This window comes from Pelophylax lessonae, assembly GCF_965119305.1.
Source record: "Pelophylax lessonae genome assembly, chromosome: 3".
Classification (NCBI taxonomy): Eukaryota; Metazoa; Chordata; class Amphibia; order Anura; family Ranidae; genus Pelophylax; species Pelophylax lessonae.
This window is the reverse complement of record NC_138770.1, coordinates 288,300,937-288,317,906: the sequence shown is the minus strand read 5'-3', so window position 1 is coordinate 288,317,906 and position 16,970 is coordinate 288,300,937. Positions and strand designations below refer to the sequence as shown.

At 42.7% G+C, this 16,970-nt stretch overlaps 1 protein-coding gene across 2 annotated transcripts in view; it reads right to left on the bottom strand.

The window, feature by feature from the left end:
• TMEM44 (transmembrane protein 44) overlaps positions 1-16,970 on the bottom strand; it is a 69,492-nt gene that overhangs the window by 30,987 nt on the left and 21,535 nt on the right. For both annotated transcript variants that reach the window (XM_082252591.1, XM_082252590.1), the window contains exons 5-7: positions 6,473-6,559; positions 2,686-2,856; positions 676-828 (exon numbers count right to left, since the gene is read on the bottom strand). In XM_082252591.1, the coding sequence (XP_082108717.1) occupies positions 676-828; positions 2,686-2,856; positions 6,473-6,559 (411 nt within the window). The remainder of the gene's footprint in view (positions 1-675; positions 829-2,685; positions 2,857-6,472; positions 6,560-16,970) is intronic.

Genomic DNA, 16,970 nt, shown 5'->3' with positions numbered 1-16,970 from the left:
AAAATTCAAATCATGATGATCCGACTAAAGGGCCATACACATTATAAGATTTTCTGAAGACTTTTTCCTTCAGATTTACCTTTTCTATGTAGTGCAAGGGCCTGCCAGATTGCATACAAATTGAAAGTGTTTAGGTTTGACCTCATATTATCTGGTTTTGGTAAATCTAAAGGAAAAAGTCTTCAGAAAATCTTATAGTGTGTATGGCCCATTAGATGCAACTTTCATTCAAATCTATTGGCTGAAAGTCAGATCAGTGAAGACCGTTCTCATAGGGAACCATTGATTTTGACATGTCATGTGATTTGTGTTCTGTAGTAAGAGTCAAAATTGAAGAGGTAGAAAAATGCTGCTAAACGCTAATGCGGCTAAACATGCATTAACACCAATGCAAAAAGCTACTAAAAGAGCATTTTTTATAGCTTCTTTATGCTGGTGTCGGTAGTGGCTTTGCTATTGGACAATACAGGACAAATTACATATTTATATACAGTATGGGTGGTATTTAACAGATCCTCCTAATATTTAATATTATTGTCAAACCTTAAACAAGCACAAGTTAGAGGTCTTCTATATACATAGGTTTTATAATAAATGTAAAATGCTACTTCTATGTAGAATACCAAACTCTAAATAATTTTTCATCACGTGAGTACTTTTACACAAACAACAAACCTCTTTGTCTATATTTTTGAGGCTTCGTGCTGCCTGTTTAGATTCTTCCATATGTGCCAGCAGTTTACAGCTCTCGTCATCCAGCGTGGCATCCATCACAGGACCCATCTGCTGTACCAGCTTATTTTTCATTATACAGGAAAGGAACATCAGCTGCAGGTGTCAGACTGTTAAGGAATGTAAAAGACTCAGACTAAAGAGTTAGGCCCCTTTCACACAGGCGGACCGTTCAGATCCGCCTGTCTGTTTTTTTGGCGGATCTGAATGGTCCCCCCATGCATCTCTATGGGGGATCGGATGTCAGCGGAGACATGTCAAATCTGGACGGATGGAAACCCTATTTTCCATCCGTCCAGCGGATCGGATGAGAATGGAGCCGACCGTCCGTTCCCATCCGATTTCCCCCATAGAGAAGCATGGGGAACTGACAGCTGTGTCTCTGCACACAGCGTGGAGACACAGCTGTCATCCTCCTGCTCAGCGGGGGATCGGCGGCTCGATCCCCCGCTGAGAAAAACGGAATCTGTCCGACGGATGGATAATGTGAAAGGGGCCTTATTTAAAGATCAAAAGAAAAGTGGAATAGTTTCTAATCCTAGAAATTCCATCTTATAAGAAATTGAATACGTATTACAATAAATATACCCGTTTTCTGTGTAATATACTGAACAGCATTTGTGCTATAGCTCACTTAACTGCCAGCAGAATGACTATTTGCATTTCTAGGACCAGAAATAGTATACATATATGTTGCAATAAAAATACATAGTGCAAACAGCAATACTTTATATAATAGCAATACGTTATAGAAAAAAGGATATTTATATATATTTCATTAGAAAGAAAAAACATTTTTTTTAACCACCCATCACTTTTGCTGAGATTCAGTCATTAATAAATACTTTGAGATATGTAATAGGATTTAAATTGCTACCCATTGCCTTTGTAGCTTTGGCTAGTTGAGATCCAAATCACAAGTTTATATTAGCCAAAACATTTGCAGCATAAACAGCTAGGCTTAGACTTTATGAAAGATGGTGAAAGAAAACAATACTGTGGCTTCCAAAGTGAAATTTTGCTTAATTGACTAATGAAATATTAACACGATATTAGACAAAAAAAACAAATTAAATAGATTTCAGAATACAACTTCTTAGACATGACAGATGCAAAAGTTTTCCTTCTTTCCTTTATTTTCATCTGGCGATCCGGATAGTAAGTCTGTTATATTTAAACTTCCTTTAACAGGTCAAGCAGTGCAGCAAAAGTGGCAGAATGTTAAGACAAACCATTTTTCTGTAACTGCTGAAAAAGTTTTAGCTGGAGTTAGACTTTAATGTTTTAGTTACTTATGGAAAGTCCATCTGAATTGTAAAATCCATCTACAACCCTCCCCACACAATGCTGCTGCCCAAGGGTATCTCTGTTGCTCCTCAATAAATACAGGAGGCACCTTGGACATTAAGGGTATAATTAGTCAGGTAACCAGGAAAAAATAAATTAAAAAAAAAAAAAAAAGGAAAAAACTAAAAAAACAGATCCATTTTACCATTAAAACCACTTAACACTGACAGAAGTGCCTGAAATGGTCAGTTTTTTTTTTTAATTCATGTAAAACCTTTATCTCAAAAGGAAAAAAAAAACGTAACTGCTTAAAAAACATTAGCTGGACTTAGGCATCAATTTGTTAGTTATGTCCAGACAAATCTGCTAGTACATCTAACACTATTTTTAATTATTATTATCTATTATATTTAAACAGCCACATGAAGCATGGACTACCTGATGTAAAATAAAAGGTAAAAACAAAAAAAGAAAAAACAAACAAAGCCCCCACATTTAAGGATTGTAAACTGCAAAATATATATTTTTTTCATTTTGGGTTTATTACGGGTTTAAGTCATTTTAATATTCAATATCACCTTAAGACATAATCCTGCAGCTCTATAGTCCCAATGGCCAGAGTTTATTTAAAGCCAAAAATAAAGCTAAGTAGTTGATAAAGGATACAGCAACATCCAGAGCAGCGGTGCCAATTGAGATAAGGATCCAGGGAATTGCTCTCACAAAGTACTCCTGATGTCGGTCATGTGACATGATGGCAGCCGTATACATAATGCTTGCCAAAGCAGAGAAGAGGACAGCCCAGACTTGAATTACTGAGAACACCATTCCTTTACACTGCAAATGATTATAACAGCTAAGCAAACCAACAGCTAAAGTGCAAAAAATTAAAATAGTTCTCATTCTGCATTTTAGAGAGTAGTAGCACTTTCATACATAGAAACCAGCAATGAGCTCGAGTGTGTTTGAATTCTAGTTAAAACCCACCTGAGCAATCCTGCCAAGAAGCTGTCACTGTGCTGGGCCAATCATTTGTGGTCAAGGTATTACCTGCCTGGCAGCCACTAGCCACACATATACAAAGGGCATTTATACATGCAGCCGACGGCTGAAAATGCCTCGGCTGCTTATGATTGGCCCAGTAAAGTGACAGCTTCTAGCAGGCTCACTCAGGTGGGTTTGGACTAGGACCCAAACACACTTGAGCTCATCTCTCAAAGAAACCCATCAGATGGGTTTATTCTAAAAAATTTGAGTAAGCTTAAGGCCATACTGGGGACAACATTTCTTTGTTACTGAGAGAATTTCCTACTGGCAGTATCCCAAATTGTAACACACTGAAATGTGCTGTCATAATGATGGGCAACAAGTAATTAGATCTTTCAGCAGCAAAGGGATTTAAATGCCAATGCAGCCCTAAATGACATAAGGAACAACTATATCAGTCCTATAGTGCTAACAGCAGACATGTAGCCATTCAATAATAGGGTGCTAAGAAACAAAAATCGGATAAATCGGGTCTCTTGTGAATACTCAGTGGAAGTGACGAACAGATTTAAGGGTTGGATCTGATAGACAGAGTGTCTGAGGAACTATGGAGGGAGTTGTGTAAAATTGTAGTACCAATGAAACCTATCCCAAAGAAGAAGAAATGCAAGAAAGCAAAGCGGCTATCTGATGAGGCCATACAAATACCTGAAAAAAGAAGGAAGGCAAAAGGCAATGGAGAAAGGGGAAAATATACCCAACTGAATGCAGACTTCCAGAGGATAGCAAGAAGAGACAAAAAGACCTTTTTAAAACAATCAATGCAAAGAATTAGAGGAAAAACAACCGAATGGGAAAGACTAGAGAGCTTTTCAAGAAAATCATGGATATCAAGGGAAGGTTGATGGACATGATAATAGACAAAAATGGCAAGGACCTGACAGAAGCAGAAGAGATAAAGAAGAGATGGTAAGAATACACAGAAGAACTATACAAGAAAGATATAAATGTTCCATATAGCCACGATGATGCAGTCACTGACCTTGAACCGGATATCCTGGAGAGTGAAGTCAAGTGGGCCTTAGAAAGCATTGCTAATACCAAAGCTTGTGGAAATTATGGTATCCCAGCTAAATTATTTAAAATCCTAAAAGACGATGCTGTTAAAGTGCTGCACTCAAAATGCCAACAAATTTGGAAAACTCAACAATGGCCACAGGACTGGAAGAGGGCCGTTTATATTCCGATACCAAAGGGCAGCGACAAAGAATGTTCAAACCAACATACGATCACACTAATCTCACACGCTGGCAAGGTTATGCTGAAAATTCTACAAACTAGGCTTCAGCAGCAGCAGAGCTACCAAGTACAAGCTGGATTTCAAAGAGGCAGAGGAACTAGAGATCAAATTGCCAACATTCGCTGGATCATGGAGAAAGCAAAAGAGTTCCAGAAGAATCTCTACTTCTGCTTTATTGATGACAGTAAAGCTTTTGATTGTGTGGATCACAACAAGATGTGGCAAATACTGAAAGAAATGGGAATACCAGACCACCTTACCTGTCTTCTGAAAATCCTGTATGCAAGTCAAGAAGCAACAGAAAGAACAGGCCATAGAACAACTGACTGGTTCAAAAATGAGAAAGGAGTGCAGCAAGGATGTATATTGACACCCTACTTATTTAACCTATATGCAGAGTACATCATGCAAAATGCCAGGATCAACGAATCACAAGCCAGAATTAGGATCACAGGGAGAAATATCAACAACCTGAGATATGCAGAAGATACCACACTAATGGCAGAAAGTGAATGTAATGGACCGTTTCAGCAGACAAGGGGTTAAAATCCGTTTAGGCGATATGCCCCTTTCTGAGAGACAGGCACAGCTACTTGCAGGACACCAAACTCCCGAACTGGATACAAAATAGCACTCCAACCTGGAATCTCACGAATAGCTGCTAGCAGACGAACAGGAAAAGCATACATCAGCTTACACTCCTAGCAATCAGTCTCCAACAGCATACAGTGAATCCCCCCAAGAACGAGACAAGGCTCCGTGTTAGGCTCAAGCAGTGGTATATTTATTGAGGGCTACCTGCCCCTGTATTTATACAGGTCTCCCACCTGGTGGACACTCCCCTAGGGGACCAAATGGAAGACTGTAACACAAACAGACATGTATCACATTACAGACTCCCAGAAGCAAAGCATCCCCACTCTAGACAAAAGCACTCAGTTAATCAAGAGACATTTCTCAGGAGGGGGCTGCTGGAAACCATCCCCCCCCTCTCTGCAGCTAAAGTTAGTTTTCACAGCGACCTCTATCCTGGAGACAATGGAATATATAATTAGGTTTAGCTTCCAGGATAGAGGCAAGACTCCATTACACACATGGGGACCCAAATACAGTATTATGCTTTAAAATATATAAAGTTACTTTTTATACATTAAACATAGACATGTTACATATCCCCAGATAGCTCAGGTCTGAGTGCACATTATTAGGTGAATGGCACTCAGACCCCACGAATACAGTTTAATCACCATGGAGTCAAAGTCTTTTAAAGTCTGGTCCATAGTCCAAAGGCAGCAGGCGGGCAACCAGGCTCCTCCAATGCAATGGGGCGAGATTGGTCTCGTCACAGTGAAGAAGAACTAAAGAGTCTCTTAATGAAGGTGAAAGAGGAGAGCACAAAAGCTGGCCTGAAATTGAACATTAAGAAAACTAAGATCAAGGCAACTGGTCCCATCACTCCTTGGCCAATAGGAGAAGAAATGGAAACAGTGACAAATTTTATCTTCCTAGGCTCCAAGATCACAGCAGACAATGACCGTAGCTATGAAATTAAGAGATGCTTGCTTCTTGGGAGGAAAGCAAAGGCAAACCTAGACGACCTTATAAAAAGCAGAGACATCACCCTACTGACAAAGTGCCGTATAGTCAAAGGTAAGGTATTCCAAGTAGTAATCTATGGCTGTAAAAGTTGGACCGTAAGGAAGACTGAACATCGAAGAATTGATGCTTTTGAACTATGGTGTTGAAAAAAGACTCTTGAAAGTCTCTTGGACTGCAAGAAGTTCAAACCAGTCAATCCTGAAGGAAATCAACCCTGAATATTCACTAGAAGTACAGATCCTGAAGATGAAACGCAAATGCCACCTAATGCAAAGAGAGGACAGACCCTGTCCCTGATGCTGGGAAACATGGAAGGAAAAAGGAGAAGAGGACGACAGAAAACAAGATGGATAGATAGCATCATCAAAACAATGAACATGAAGTTAAGCAAGCTCCGGGAGGCAGTAGAGGACAGAAAAGCCTGGTGTGCTATGGTTCATAAGGTCACAAAGAGTCGGACATGACCAAACGACTGAACAAGAAACAAAATGAGGAACAGAAGGGTCTTTCCTTGTTTTAACTGCAACTGCAGTTAAGGACACAGACATATTACCAATTTTATCTTACCACTTTTGTAATGACAGGTACTCGAACTGTCCAGGACACCAGGACTGCGATGATCCCCAGAGTAAATCCCACAACATCTATACGTTCCTGAAAGAAGAAAAACTCAGTGTGTGGAACAATTTATTTTGTAAAAATAGAGAATTGCTTGACATGTTTAGCTTTGCAACAGAGAAATGTTAAACCTTAGCAATATCTAAAATTACATTGCGCTCACATAAATGTATTGCTATGAATGAAAGGCAAAAAAATCATTTTTTTCCATAATACAACTCTTCTCCCCAATATATCAAACCCTGTAAGACAAAGGCATAATGAGCTAGTGTGCATCGCATACTAGCTCATTATGAAATACCCGAAAACGAAGCCCCCGCAGTGCCGCCCGCTCAGCTACAGGACGGCCGACATGTTTGGCCGTCCTGCTTCCTGGTTCGCGTCCTCTGGCCATCTGGCGCGATTATGTCACGTCACAGGGCTCTGAAGGAACAGCATGGGTGGCCGTTCCTTCAGAACGCATGCGCCGATGACGTGATCGGCTGCATTAAAAGTAAATATCTCCTAAACGGTGCAAGTTTAGGAGATATTTATAGCACCTATAGATAAGCCTTATTAACCACTTGCCGACTGCCACACGACTATTTACGTCGGCAGTCAGCCCCTCACAGGCAGAGTGATGTAGTACTACGTCGCTAGCCTGTGAGGGTCTAGGGAGCGAGCGCGCGGTCATGGACCCCCCCGCGCGTGTGACACTCTGCGATCGTGGGTGCAGAGGAAGAAAGGCAGGCGGCTGATGTAAACAAGCCTCCTGTCATTCTCCCCTGTGTAGGAATAGTGATCATACGGTTCTACTATGTAGGACCGTTGATCACTGTTCCTACACCTCAAGCCACAGCCAATCACAGTTAGAATCACGCCCCTAGGGACACACATAACCCCTCCCTCTCAAAAAGGTTAACCCCTTCACTGCCAGTGTAATTTTACAGTAACAGTGCATATGTATAGCACTGATTACTGTAGAAATGTCACTGGTAACCCCAAAAGTGTCAAAAATGTCAGTCAAGGGTCCGATCTGTCCGCCGCAATGTCGCAGTACCGCAAAAAACAAACAAACCGCAGATCACCGCCATTACTCGTTAAAAAAAAAAACACCAAAAATGACAAAAATCTTTCCCTTTGTTAGTAAAACGCAATAACTTTTGCGCAAACCAATCAAAATACGCTTTTTGTGATTTTTTTTTTACCAAACATATGTAGCATAAAACAAATTGGCCTAAAATGTTAAAAAATTTTGATTTTTACATTTCTTTTGGGGGAATTTCATATAAAAAAAATGTGAAAAATATTGTTATTTTTGCAAAATTTACGCTCTTTTTTTGTTTATAGCGCATGATCAAAAAAAAAAAAAAAAAAAAAAAATCGCACAGGTGATCAAATACTACCAAAAGAAAGCTCTGTTTGTGGGAAAAAAAGCACGTCAAATTCGTTCAGGTACAGCATCGCATAACCGCGCAATTGTCCGTTAAAGTCACGCAGTGCTGAATCGCAAAATAGGCCCCTGTCAGGAAGGGGGTAAAATCTTCCGGGGCTTAAGTGGTTAAAATAGGAGTTTAAACTGAGTGGTCACGAGGCAAATTGGGTTTTTTGCTCAATAGGACCTCATAAGGGTCCTATATATTAACATATATAGGAGTTGGTATACCCTGATCCAGAATTTCTTAGCCTTAGGGTATTCCCACCATATGTGTAAAAAGAAACTATGCCTGGCAACCCTGAAAACCATGTGTTGGGTATGTGGGGACTAAAACGGCTGTTCCGAAGTTTATGCTAGTACCAGTATAAAAGAGGTTTATAATTTGCTCAGCTTTTGACTATCTCTATCCAAATTTGAACCACTGGAAGTAAATTGAAAGGGATCTATGAAAATTCAGTTTCCATTTAACTACACAAGTGGGGGATATTTTATGCATATCTTCCAACACTATCAGAAAGAGGAAAAGGAGCGGAGGAGACAGAGTTGTAGGTGACAATAAAGGTGCAATAAATTGGTAGAAGGAGAACCAGTAAAGAACAGAATTGCAGAGGCCAAGGGAGTGGAGTTTATTGATAAGAAGGAAAAGGTCAACTGTGACAAAGCCAGCAGAGAGGTATAAGAGTATGAGTATGGAGTATTTTGCATTGGTTTTAGCAGTTCATTAGGGAGTTTTAGTAGGGCAGTTTCAGTGGAATGTTGTGGGGCAGAAGCCAGACTGGAGGGGGTTAAGAAGGTTGTTAGCAACTCATATGATTGTGGATAAAGTGTTCAAAACGTTTAGTGGCAAAGGGGAGCCGAGAAATGGGTCTTAAGTTGTTAAAACAGGTGTGGTCCTGTGGTTTTTAGTATGGGGGTAACCAGTGCATGTTTTAGAGGGGAAGGAAAGGTGACAGTGAAGAGGGAGAGATTGAAGATGTAGGTTAGAGAGTGTAGGATAGAACAAGAAGGGGGCCTTAGCGGTTGTGAGAGGACAGGTATCATGATTTCACCCATAATCACATGACTTATAATTATAAATAGTGATGTTAATTTGCTTTGTGCCATTTAAGCTAAATAATTGAACTCTTGATTTAATACTGTAATTCAGTCAGGGTGCATACACAGTAATAAATATGAAACTCTTTTCTTTCTTCTTTTTTTTTTTATCTGCTAAGCGCTGCAGCAAGGGTTAAAAGAAGTATGACCAAAGCTTTTTTAGCTATACTTCTTTTTTAGGTCTCCCAGAATCAGCTGACAGCGGGCTAACATCCACTGTTGGCTGAAATCACAGAGCCGCTTCCAGGCTGTAGAATTTTGTTGGGATCCAGCCACATGACTGATTGACAGCACACTCCCGCTTTGTGCATGGCTTAGAGTCGAAGCCAGCTGCACCTGCCCCCTCTCCAGCCTGGTACTGCAGTGAGCACTGGAGGGGCAAAGCACAGAGTGGTGACTGACAGAACTGACACAGACTGCTCAGAGCTGACTGAGAACATAGCAATTAGTGGTCTCAGGCTTAGAGCAGGTAGAAGACAGCTGCAGCATCACACCAATGCTGCAGCAGGGAGGGGAGTATGTGTGTTTGTTTTTAAACCCCAAACTTCTACTTTAAAATACCCTGTCCTGGCAAAACGAAGGAAAGTTTGACCATGGCTCTGACACAGAACACAACGGTTTTGCTATCCAGCGGTCTGACACCCCCCCCCCCCCCCCCCCGAACACTCCTTTAATCAATAGCGCTGCTCAGGGAGTAAAAGGGCTGTTGATTTGATCCATGTGCAGGGATGCTAATACAGAAGGTATGTGGGAGCATATGTGTGAACTGCCACCATTTCACAGTTACACAGGAAGCAGCTTTCTAGGGGGGCACCTGTACGAGCTCGCTCCAGAGCCATGCTGCTGTGTTCATTGACACAAGCAGCGGGACTTGGCTCCGCCCCTTGTCACTGGCTTAGATTGACAGCACTGGGAGCCAATTGCTTAAGGTGCCCCAGCAAAGCCATTGAGACCTGGAAGTGAGGGGAGAGAAGATCTGCAGAAGTGCACAGCGCTTGATTGAATAAGGGCTCAGGTAGGTATTGGGGGGGGGGGGGGGCGGAGGGGTGAGGAGCCAATGTCAATGCCTAATCATTTTTTACCTTAATGCAATGCCAATGCCTAATCATTTTTTTACCTTAATGCAATTAATGCATTAAGGTAAAAAATGTTTAGGCTTTAGAACCACTTTAACCACTTCCATACCGGCGTATAGTCAAATGACGCCGGCAGCAAAGCTTTTATCGACCCGGGGGCGCGCAGCACGGCAATCAGGGATGAGGCTCGTCCCTCGGACAGAGCCCATCCCTGACCAAGGTAAACAGCCAATAGAAATTGGCTGTTTACCACGTGATCGGCTTTGTCAATCACAGCCGATCACATGAGCGGCTCCAGCGCGAGCCGCTCGTTCTCTCTGCAATGCGTGCCCCCTCTCTGCAATGCGCGTGGTGATCGGGGACGAGGCTTGTCCCTGGGACAGAGCCCATCCCCGATCTAGGTAAAGAGCCAATTAAATTGGCTTTTTACCATGTGACTGGCTGTGTCCAATCACAGTCGGTCACAAAATGTCAGCGAAAACGGTAACTAGCTGTCACCGTGTTCTCCTCCTCACACAGTGATCCTGTGTGAGCAGGAGATTGAGGTAACAGCTAGTTACCGATTATAGTGCACCCCAAACACACTGATTGCTCCCCCCCCCAATAAAGAGTACCTGTCATTAACCCATCAAAGTACCTGTCACCAGCCCATCAGAGTACCTGAGTACCTCTCTGTATCCCATGAAAGTACCCGAGTACCTGCCATTGGAGTACCCGAGTACCTGTCTCCAGCCCAGAGTACCTCTCTGCAGCCTATCAGAGTACCCGTGAACATGTCATCAGCGTACCCAAGTCACTAGCCCATCAGAGTACCCGAGTACCTGTCATCAGAGTACCTGAGTACCTGTCACCAGCCCATCAGAGTACCCAAGTACCTTTTTTCAGAGTACCCGAGTACCTGTCACCAGCCCATCAGAGTACCCGAGTACCTGTCATCAGAGTACCCGAGTACCTGTCTCCAGCCCTTCAGAGTACCTATCTGCAGCCCATCAGAATACCTGAGTACCTGTCTCCCGCCCTTCAGGGTATCTGAGTACCTATCTGCAGCCCAATAGAGTCCCTGACTACCTGTCTTCTGCCCATCAAAGTATCCTGGTACCTGTCTCCAGCCCAGTAGAGTACCCGAATACCTCTCTGCAGCCCATCATAGTACCCAAGTACCTCTCTGTAGCCCATTAGAGTACCCGAGTACCTGTCTCCAGCCCAGAGTACCCAAGTACCTGTCTCCAGCCCGAGTACCTGTCTCCAGCCCAGAGTACCCGAGTACCTGTCTCCAGCCCAGAGTGCCCAAGTACCTAGCTGCAGCCCATCAGATTACCTGAGGTGTTGAGGTGTTCTTTCCAAAATGGGGTCATTTTGTGGGGGTTTCCATTGTCCTGGTGTTCCAGGGCCTTTAAAAGTGTGATTGGTTGTAATGAAATATGTGTAATTTATGCTCCTAGAACACCTGATGGTGCTCCTTGGATGTTGGGCCTCTGTATGTGGTCAGGCTGTGGAAAAGTCTCACATATGTGATATTGCCATACTCAGGAGGAGTAGTAGAATGTATTTGGGGGTGTAATTTTTGCTATGTACGTGCTATGTGTTTGAAATATCTTATAAATTGACAACTTTGTGTAAAAAAAAAATGCGTTTTCATTTTTTCACGTTTTCCAAAAACTTGTGGAAAAAAATGACATGTTCAAAAGACTCACTATACCTCATAGAATATACGTTGGGGTGTTTGCTTTCCAAAATGGGGTCATTTTGTGGGTAATTCCATTGTCCTGGTGTTCCAGGGCCTTCAAAAGTGTGATAGGTCGTCAGGAAATTATATGTGTAATTTATGCTCCTAGAACACCTGACGGTGCTTCTTGCATGTTGGGCCTCTGTATGTGGCCAGGCTGTGTAAAAGTCTTACACATGTGGTATCGCCATACTCAGGAGGAGTAGCAGAATGTATTTTGGGGTGTAACTGCAAGTATGCATATACTGTGTGTGAGAAATAACTTGTTATTATGACAACTATGTGTAAAAAAAAAAAAAATATTTCAAATATTTCAACATCAAAAAAACTCAACATGCCCCTTACTAAATACCCTGGAATGTTTACTTTCCAAAAAGGGGTCATTTGGGGGGTATTTGTACTGTCCTGACATTTCAGGGCCTCAAGAAATTAGATAGGCCATCGGTACATCAGGTGGGTTATTTTTACCAAAGGTATGTAGTAGTATAAATTTTGGCCCAAATTTATGAAAAAAATTACTTATTTCCAAATTTGTATAATAGAAACTAAAACAAAATCTTTTTTTTTTTTTCAAAATTTTCGCTTTTTTGACTTGTATCGCAAAAAATAAAAAAACCCAGCATTGATTAAATACTACCAAAAGAAAGCTCTATTTGTGTGAAAAAAATGATAAAAAAATTTGATTGGGTACAGTGTTGTATGACTGAGTAATTATCATTCAAAGTGTGAGAGCGCTGAAAGCTGAAAATTGGTCTGGGCAGGAAGGGGGTGTAACTGCTCTGTATGGAAGTGGTTTAAACAATATATATATATAGACACTGTATATAATAAATTAAATATAACTTGCAGTGATTGTAAAAAAAAAAAAAACATGTTATACTTACCTGCTCTGTGCAGTGATTTTGTACAGAGCAGCCTAGATCCTCCGCTTCTCGGGTCCCTCTTTGGCGCTCCTGGCCCCTCCCTTCTGTTGAATGCCGCCACAGCGAGCAGCTTGCTCTGGAGGTACCCGAGCCGAAGCTCCGTGTATCCATTCAGACATGGAGCAGCGGTTCCTTTCTGCCCCCTCTCTCCTGACTGCCCAACTGGCTGTGTCTCAGCCAATCAGCAGGGAGAGTCCTGGACGGCTGAGGCACTCGTGGATATCGCTGGATAGAGATGGGGCTCAGATAAGTAATAGGGGGGCTGGTGCACACAGAAGGCTTTTTATCCTAATGCATAGAATGCATTAGGACAAAAAAAAAACCTTTTGCCTTTACAACCACTTTAAATAATAAATGGCGTTTATTAAAATAGTCTACAAAAAAAGTTCTTATATGTCCTTTATTAAAATTAGGTGGTCAGATGGGCTCTGCTCTTCATATTTGGTGGACTTGTCTCAAGTCTGTCGTTTCTGTATATGGGTTTATTCCTTAATTTATTTGGCCGCTATGGTTAACATTACTAAGGACCCTCATACACCCTTGCTTAACGAACCTCTGAAAAATATCCTAAGGTCCACACAGACTCTAATTTATTATATGCTTTTAACAATTGCTACTGCTTGGAAAAGTCTAGTGATCAACTAAGCTTTAATGAAGCTAAAACTGACCTGGATCGTGCTCCACGAAAAACTGGTCCTATGGGACAAAACCCCTGTTTGAAGAGGTATGGACCCCTTGGCTTTCTTACCTACAGGTGCCGAACACTCAGGATTGACATTGGATCGGTGACGGGGTTTGATTCCTGGACAGGTGTGGTCTCACTCCTTTGCTTTCTTTTCTGACTGTTTTCCTTTCCTTTTCTCTCTCTTTACTCAGGTGCAAGATAGGTCATCTAGTTGGATGCTTTGTCTCGACTTTAGGGTTTCCGTGTAGGTTTTGTATGTGACAATATATCTTAAAGGACATGTTACTGATACATTTGATTTCTCTAAGTACACTGCTCAAAATATTTAAAGGAACACTTTGAAAACACATCAGATCTCAATGGGGAAAATTACCATGCTGGATTTCTATACTGATATAGACTGGGTAATGTGTTAGGAAAGAAAGGATGCCCCATCGTCTGATGAAAATTAAAATTATCAACCTGCAGAAGGCTGAATTGAAAATCAGCCCAAAAATCAAAGTGAAAAAATGATACATAAGGCTAATCCATTTCGCTGAAATTTCATTGCAGCAACTCAGAATGGAACTCAGTAGTTTTTATGGCCCCCACGTGCTTGAATGCATGCCTGACAACATTGGGGCATGCTCCTAATGAGACAATGGATGGTGCCCTGGGGTATTTTCTCCCAGATGTGGGCCAAAGCATCACTGAGCTCCTGAACAGACTGAGGTGTCCCAGAGGTGTTCTATTGGATTTAGGTCAGGAGAGCGTGGGGGCCATTCAATGGGATTAATTCCTTTATCCTCCAGGAACTGGCTGCATACTCTTGCCATGAGGTCAGGTACTGTCATGCACTAGAAGGAACCCAGGACCGACTGCACCATTGTAGGGTCTGATAATGGGTCCAAGGATTTCATCCTGATACTTAATGGTAGTCAGGGTGCCATTTGTCTAGCCTGTAGAGGTCTCTGCGTTCCTCCATAGATATGTCTCCCCAGATCATCACTGACCCACCATCAAACCGGTTACGCTGAAGGATGTTACATGCAGCATAAAGTTTTCCATGGCTTCTCCAGACCCTTTCATGTCTGTCACATGTTTTTAGGGTGAACCTGCTCTCATCTGTGAAAAGCACAGGGCGCCAGTGGCGGACCTGCCAAGTCTGGTGTTCAATGGCAAATGCCAATTGAGCTCCATGGTGCCGGGCAGTGAGCACAGGGCCCACTAAGGACCTTGGGCTCTCAGGCCACCCTCAAGAAGTCTGTTTCTGATTGTTTGGTCAGAGACATTCACACCAGTGGCCTGCTGGATGTCATTTTGTAGCGCTCTGACAGTGCTCATCCGGTTCCTCCTTGCACAAGGGAGCAGATAGTGGTCCTGCTGATGGGTTAAAGACCTTCTACAGCCCTGCCCAGCTCTCCCAGAGGAATTGCTGTCCCTGGAATCTCCTCCATGCTTAAGACTATGCTGGGAGACACAGCAAACCTTCTGGCAATGGCACGTATTAATGTGCCATTCTGAAGGAGCTGAACTGCCTGTGCAACCTCAATAGGGTCCAAGTATTGCCTTATGCTACCAAAAGTGACACAGACTCTAGCCAAATGCAAAACTAGTAAAAAACAGTCAGAAAAGAGGAGTAGGGGAAAAAAAAAAAAGTCAGTGGCTTCCACCTGTGAAACCCTTCCTGTTTTGGAGGTTGGCTCCTTGCTGCCAATCTAGTGTACCTGTTGTTAATTTCATTAACACCAAAGAAGCCGAAACTGATTAACAAACCCCTCTGCTACTTAACTGACCAGATTAGTATCCCAGGAGTTTAATTGACTTGATGCTGCACTGGTTCGTATAATAAACTGGACACATGACGCTATTAATAAACCTTGGGTATCCCTGGAGAAAACTATGGCGGGTCGGAACCTAGCGGGTGCCGCCTGGATCCCGAGGGGAGAACGCGGGCTGTCAGAATGGACATCCCCATTTACGTGTAATACTCTTCGTATCTGGGATGGCCTTAATGTAAAGGGGGTCTTTTCCCTGGGGGTATCACCACTGGCTCCTCTGGGTGGCTTCCCCTGGTTTCGACCAGGAGAAGATCCCCGTTTTTTTTACGCTCCTGGGGGAAGGATGGGAAAACATTTTGTGGCAAATTTGCACCCGAGGGGAACATTTTTTCATTAAATAGCCTACGCGCACGATTTGGGGATTTCCCAATGTCAATGTGGCGATATAGACAAATGGATTTTGTAACTAAACTTCCAGAGCCCCTCCTCGATAGATTGATCAACTCTATCCTTTGGAGTCATGGGTGAATCTCGGAACCCCCGGAATCTCTGCATTTACTATCTCATATGCACAATCTGGTTTTGGAGTTGTGGAGACGATATCTTTTTATGTTAGAGAATGGGAAAGAAAGTTGGGAATAAAATTCTCCCCTCCGCAATTAACGAAAATTATGCAAATAACTCATGTTTCATCTATTAGCACTAGGGTTCAGGAATCTTCTTATAAGTTTATATCGCGTTGGTATAGGACCCCTGCCAAGTTGGCACAGATGTTCCCCACGGCCGACCCAAGCTGTTGGCGAGGGTGCGGCCAGGGGGGCTCGTTTTTACATATTTGGTGGAAATGCCCACGTATTCAATCCTATTGGGATGATATTCATCCCTGGATACAGAAACTGGCCATGGCCCCGTTGGACCGCACCCCTCTTCAATACCTCTTCCATGATACGCATTCCTCTGTAAAGCGATACAGGCGGAGTATTATCCCATTTGTGCTGAATGCTGCTAAGTGTCTGATTCCCAGACACTGGAAGCAGTCTACAACTCCTACTCTAGGAGAATGGAAACGTGAGGTTAATGGGATCATGGAGGCGGAGAGGAAGGTGCTGGTTTCCCGGGGTCAGCAGTCTCTTTTTCAAGAAATATGGGTGGGTTGGAGGCTATACTCAAGAGGAAATAATTTACATTTAACATGATTGGAAATAGCCTATGGACTTGGAGGTGGTATCGTCTATATTCTTATTAGGGATGCACCGAAATTTCGGCCACCAAAATGTTTCTCATTTCGAAAAATGGGTTAAAATGCAGAAATTAATGGCCGCCGTGAGGAAGGAGGAGGGTGCAGTGCAGGTTTGAAAAGTCCCGCCTCTGGCCGGCCACCCGCCTCTCAATGATGTCCCTACTACGACTATGTGTATGAATGAACTGACACACCGGGCGGGAGGGCGGGCGATGCTGCATTAGTGCAACCAGTATCAGTGCAACCAGTGTTAACACTGGTTGCACTGATACTGGTTGCACTAATGTAGCACAAAGGGGTTAATTAACTGCCACTGGTCGGTCACTAATGCATCAGTGACCAGCAGTGACAATACATTAACCCCCTCATGCTGCATAATACAAATACCATTGGTAATTAAATTAACCTCTTGCCAACCCGTCACAGTACATATACTGTGACAGGGTGGCAGCGACAGGTGTACGTCGCTGCCTGTTTTTGGGTGTATGCCCCTCTTCTATCTATTTTAAAATTATTTGGGGGAAA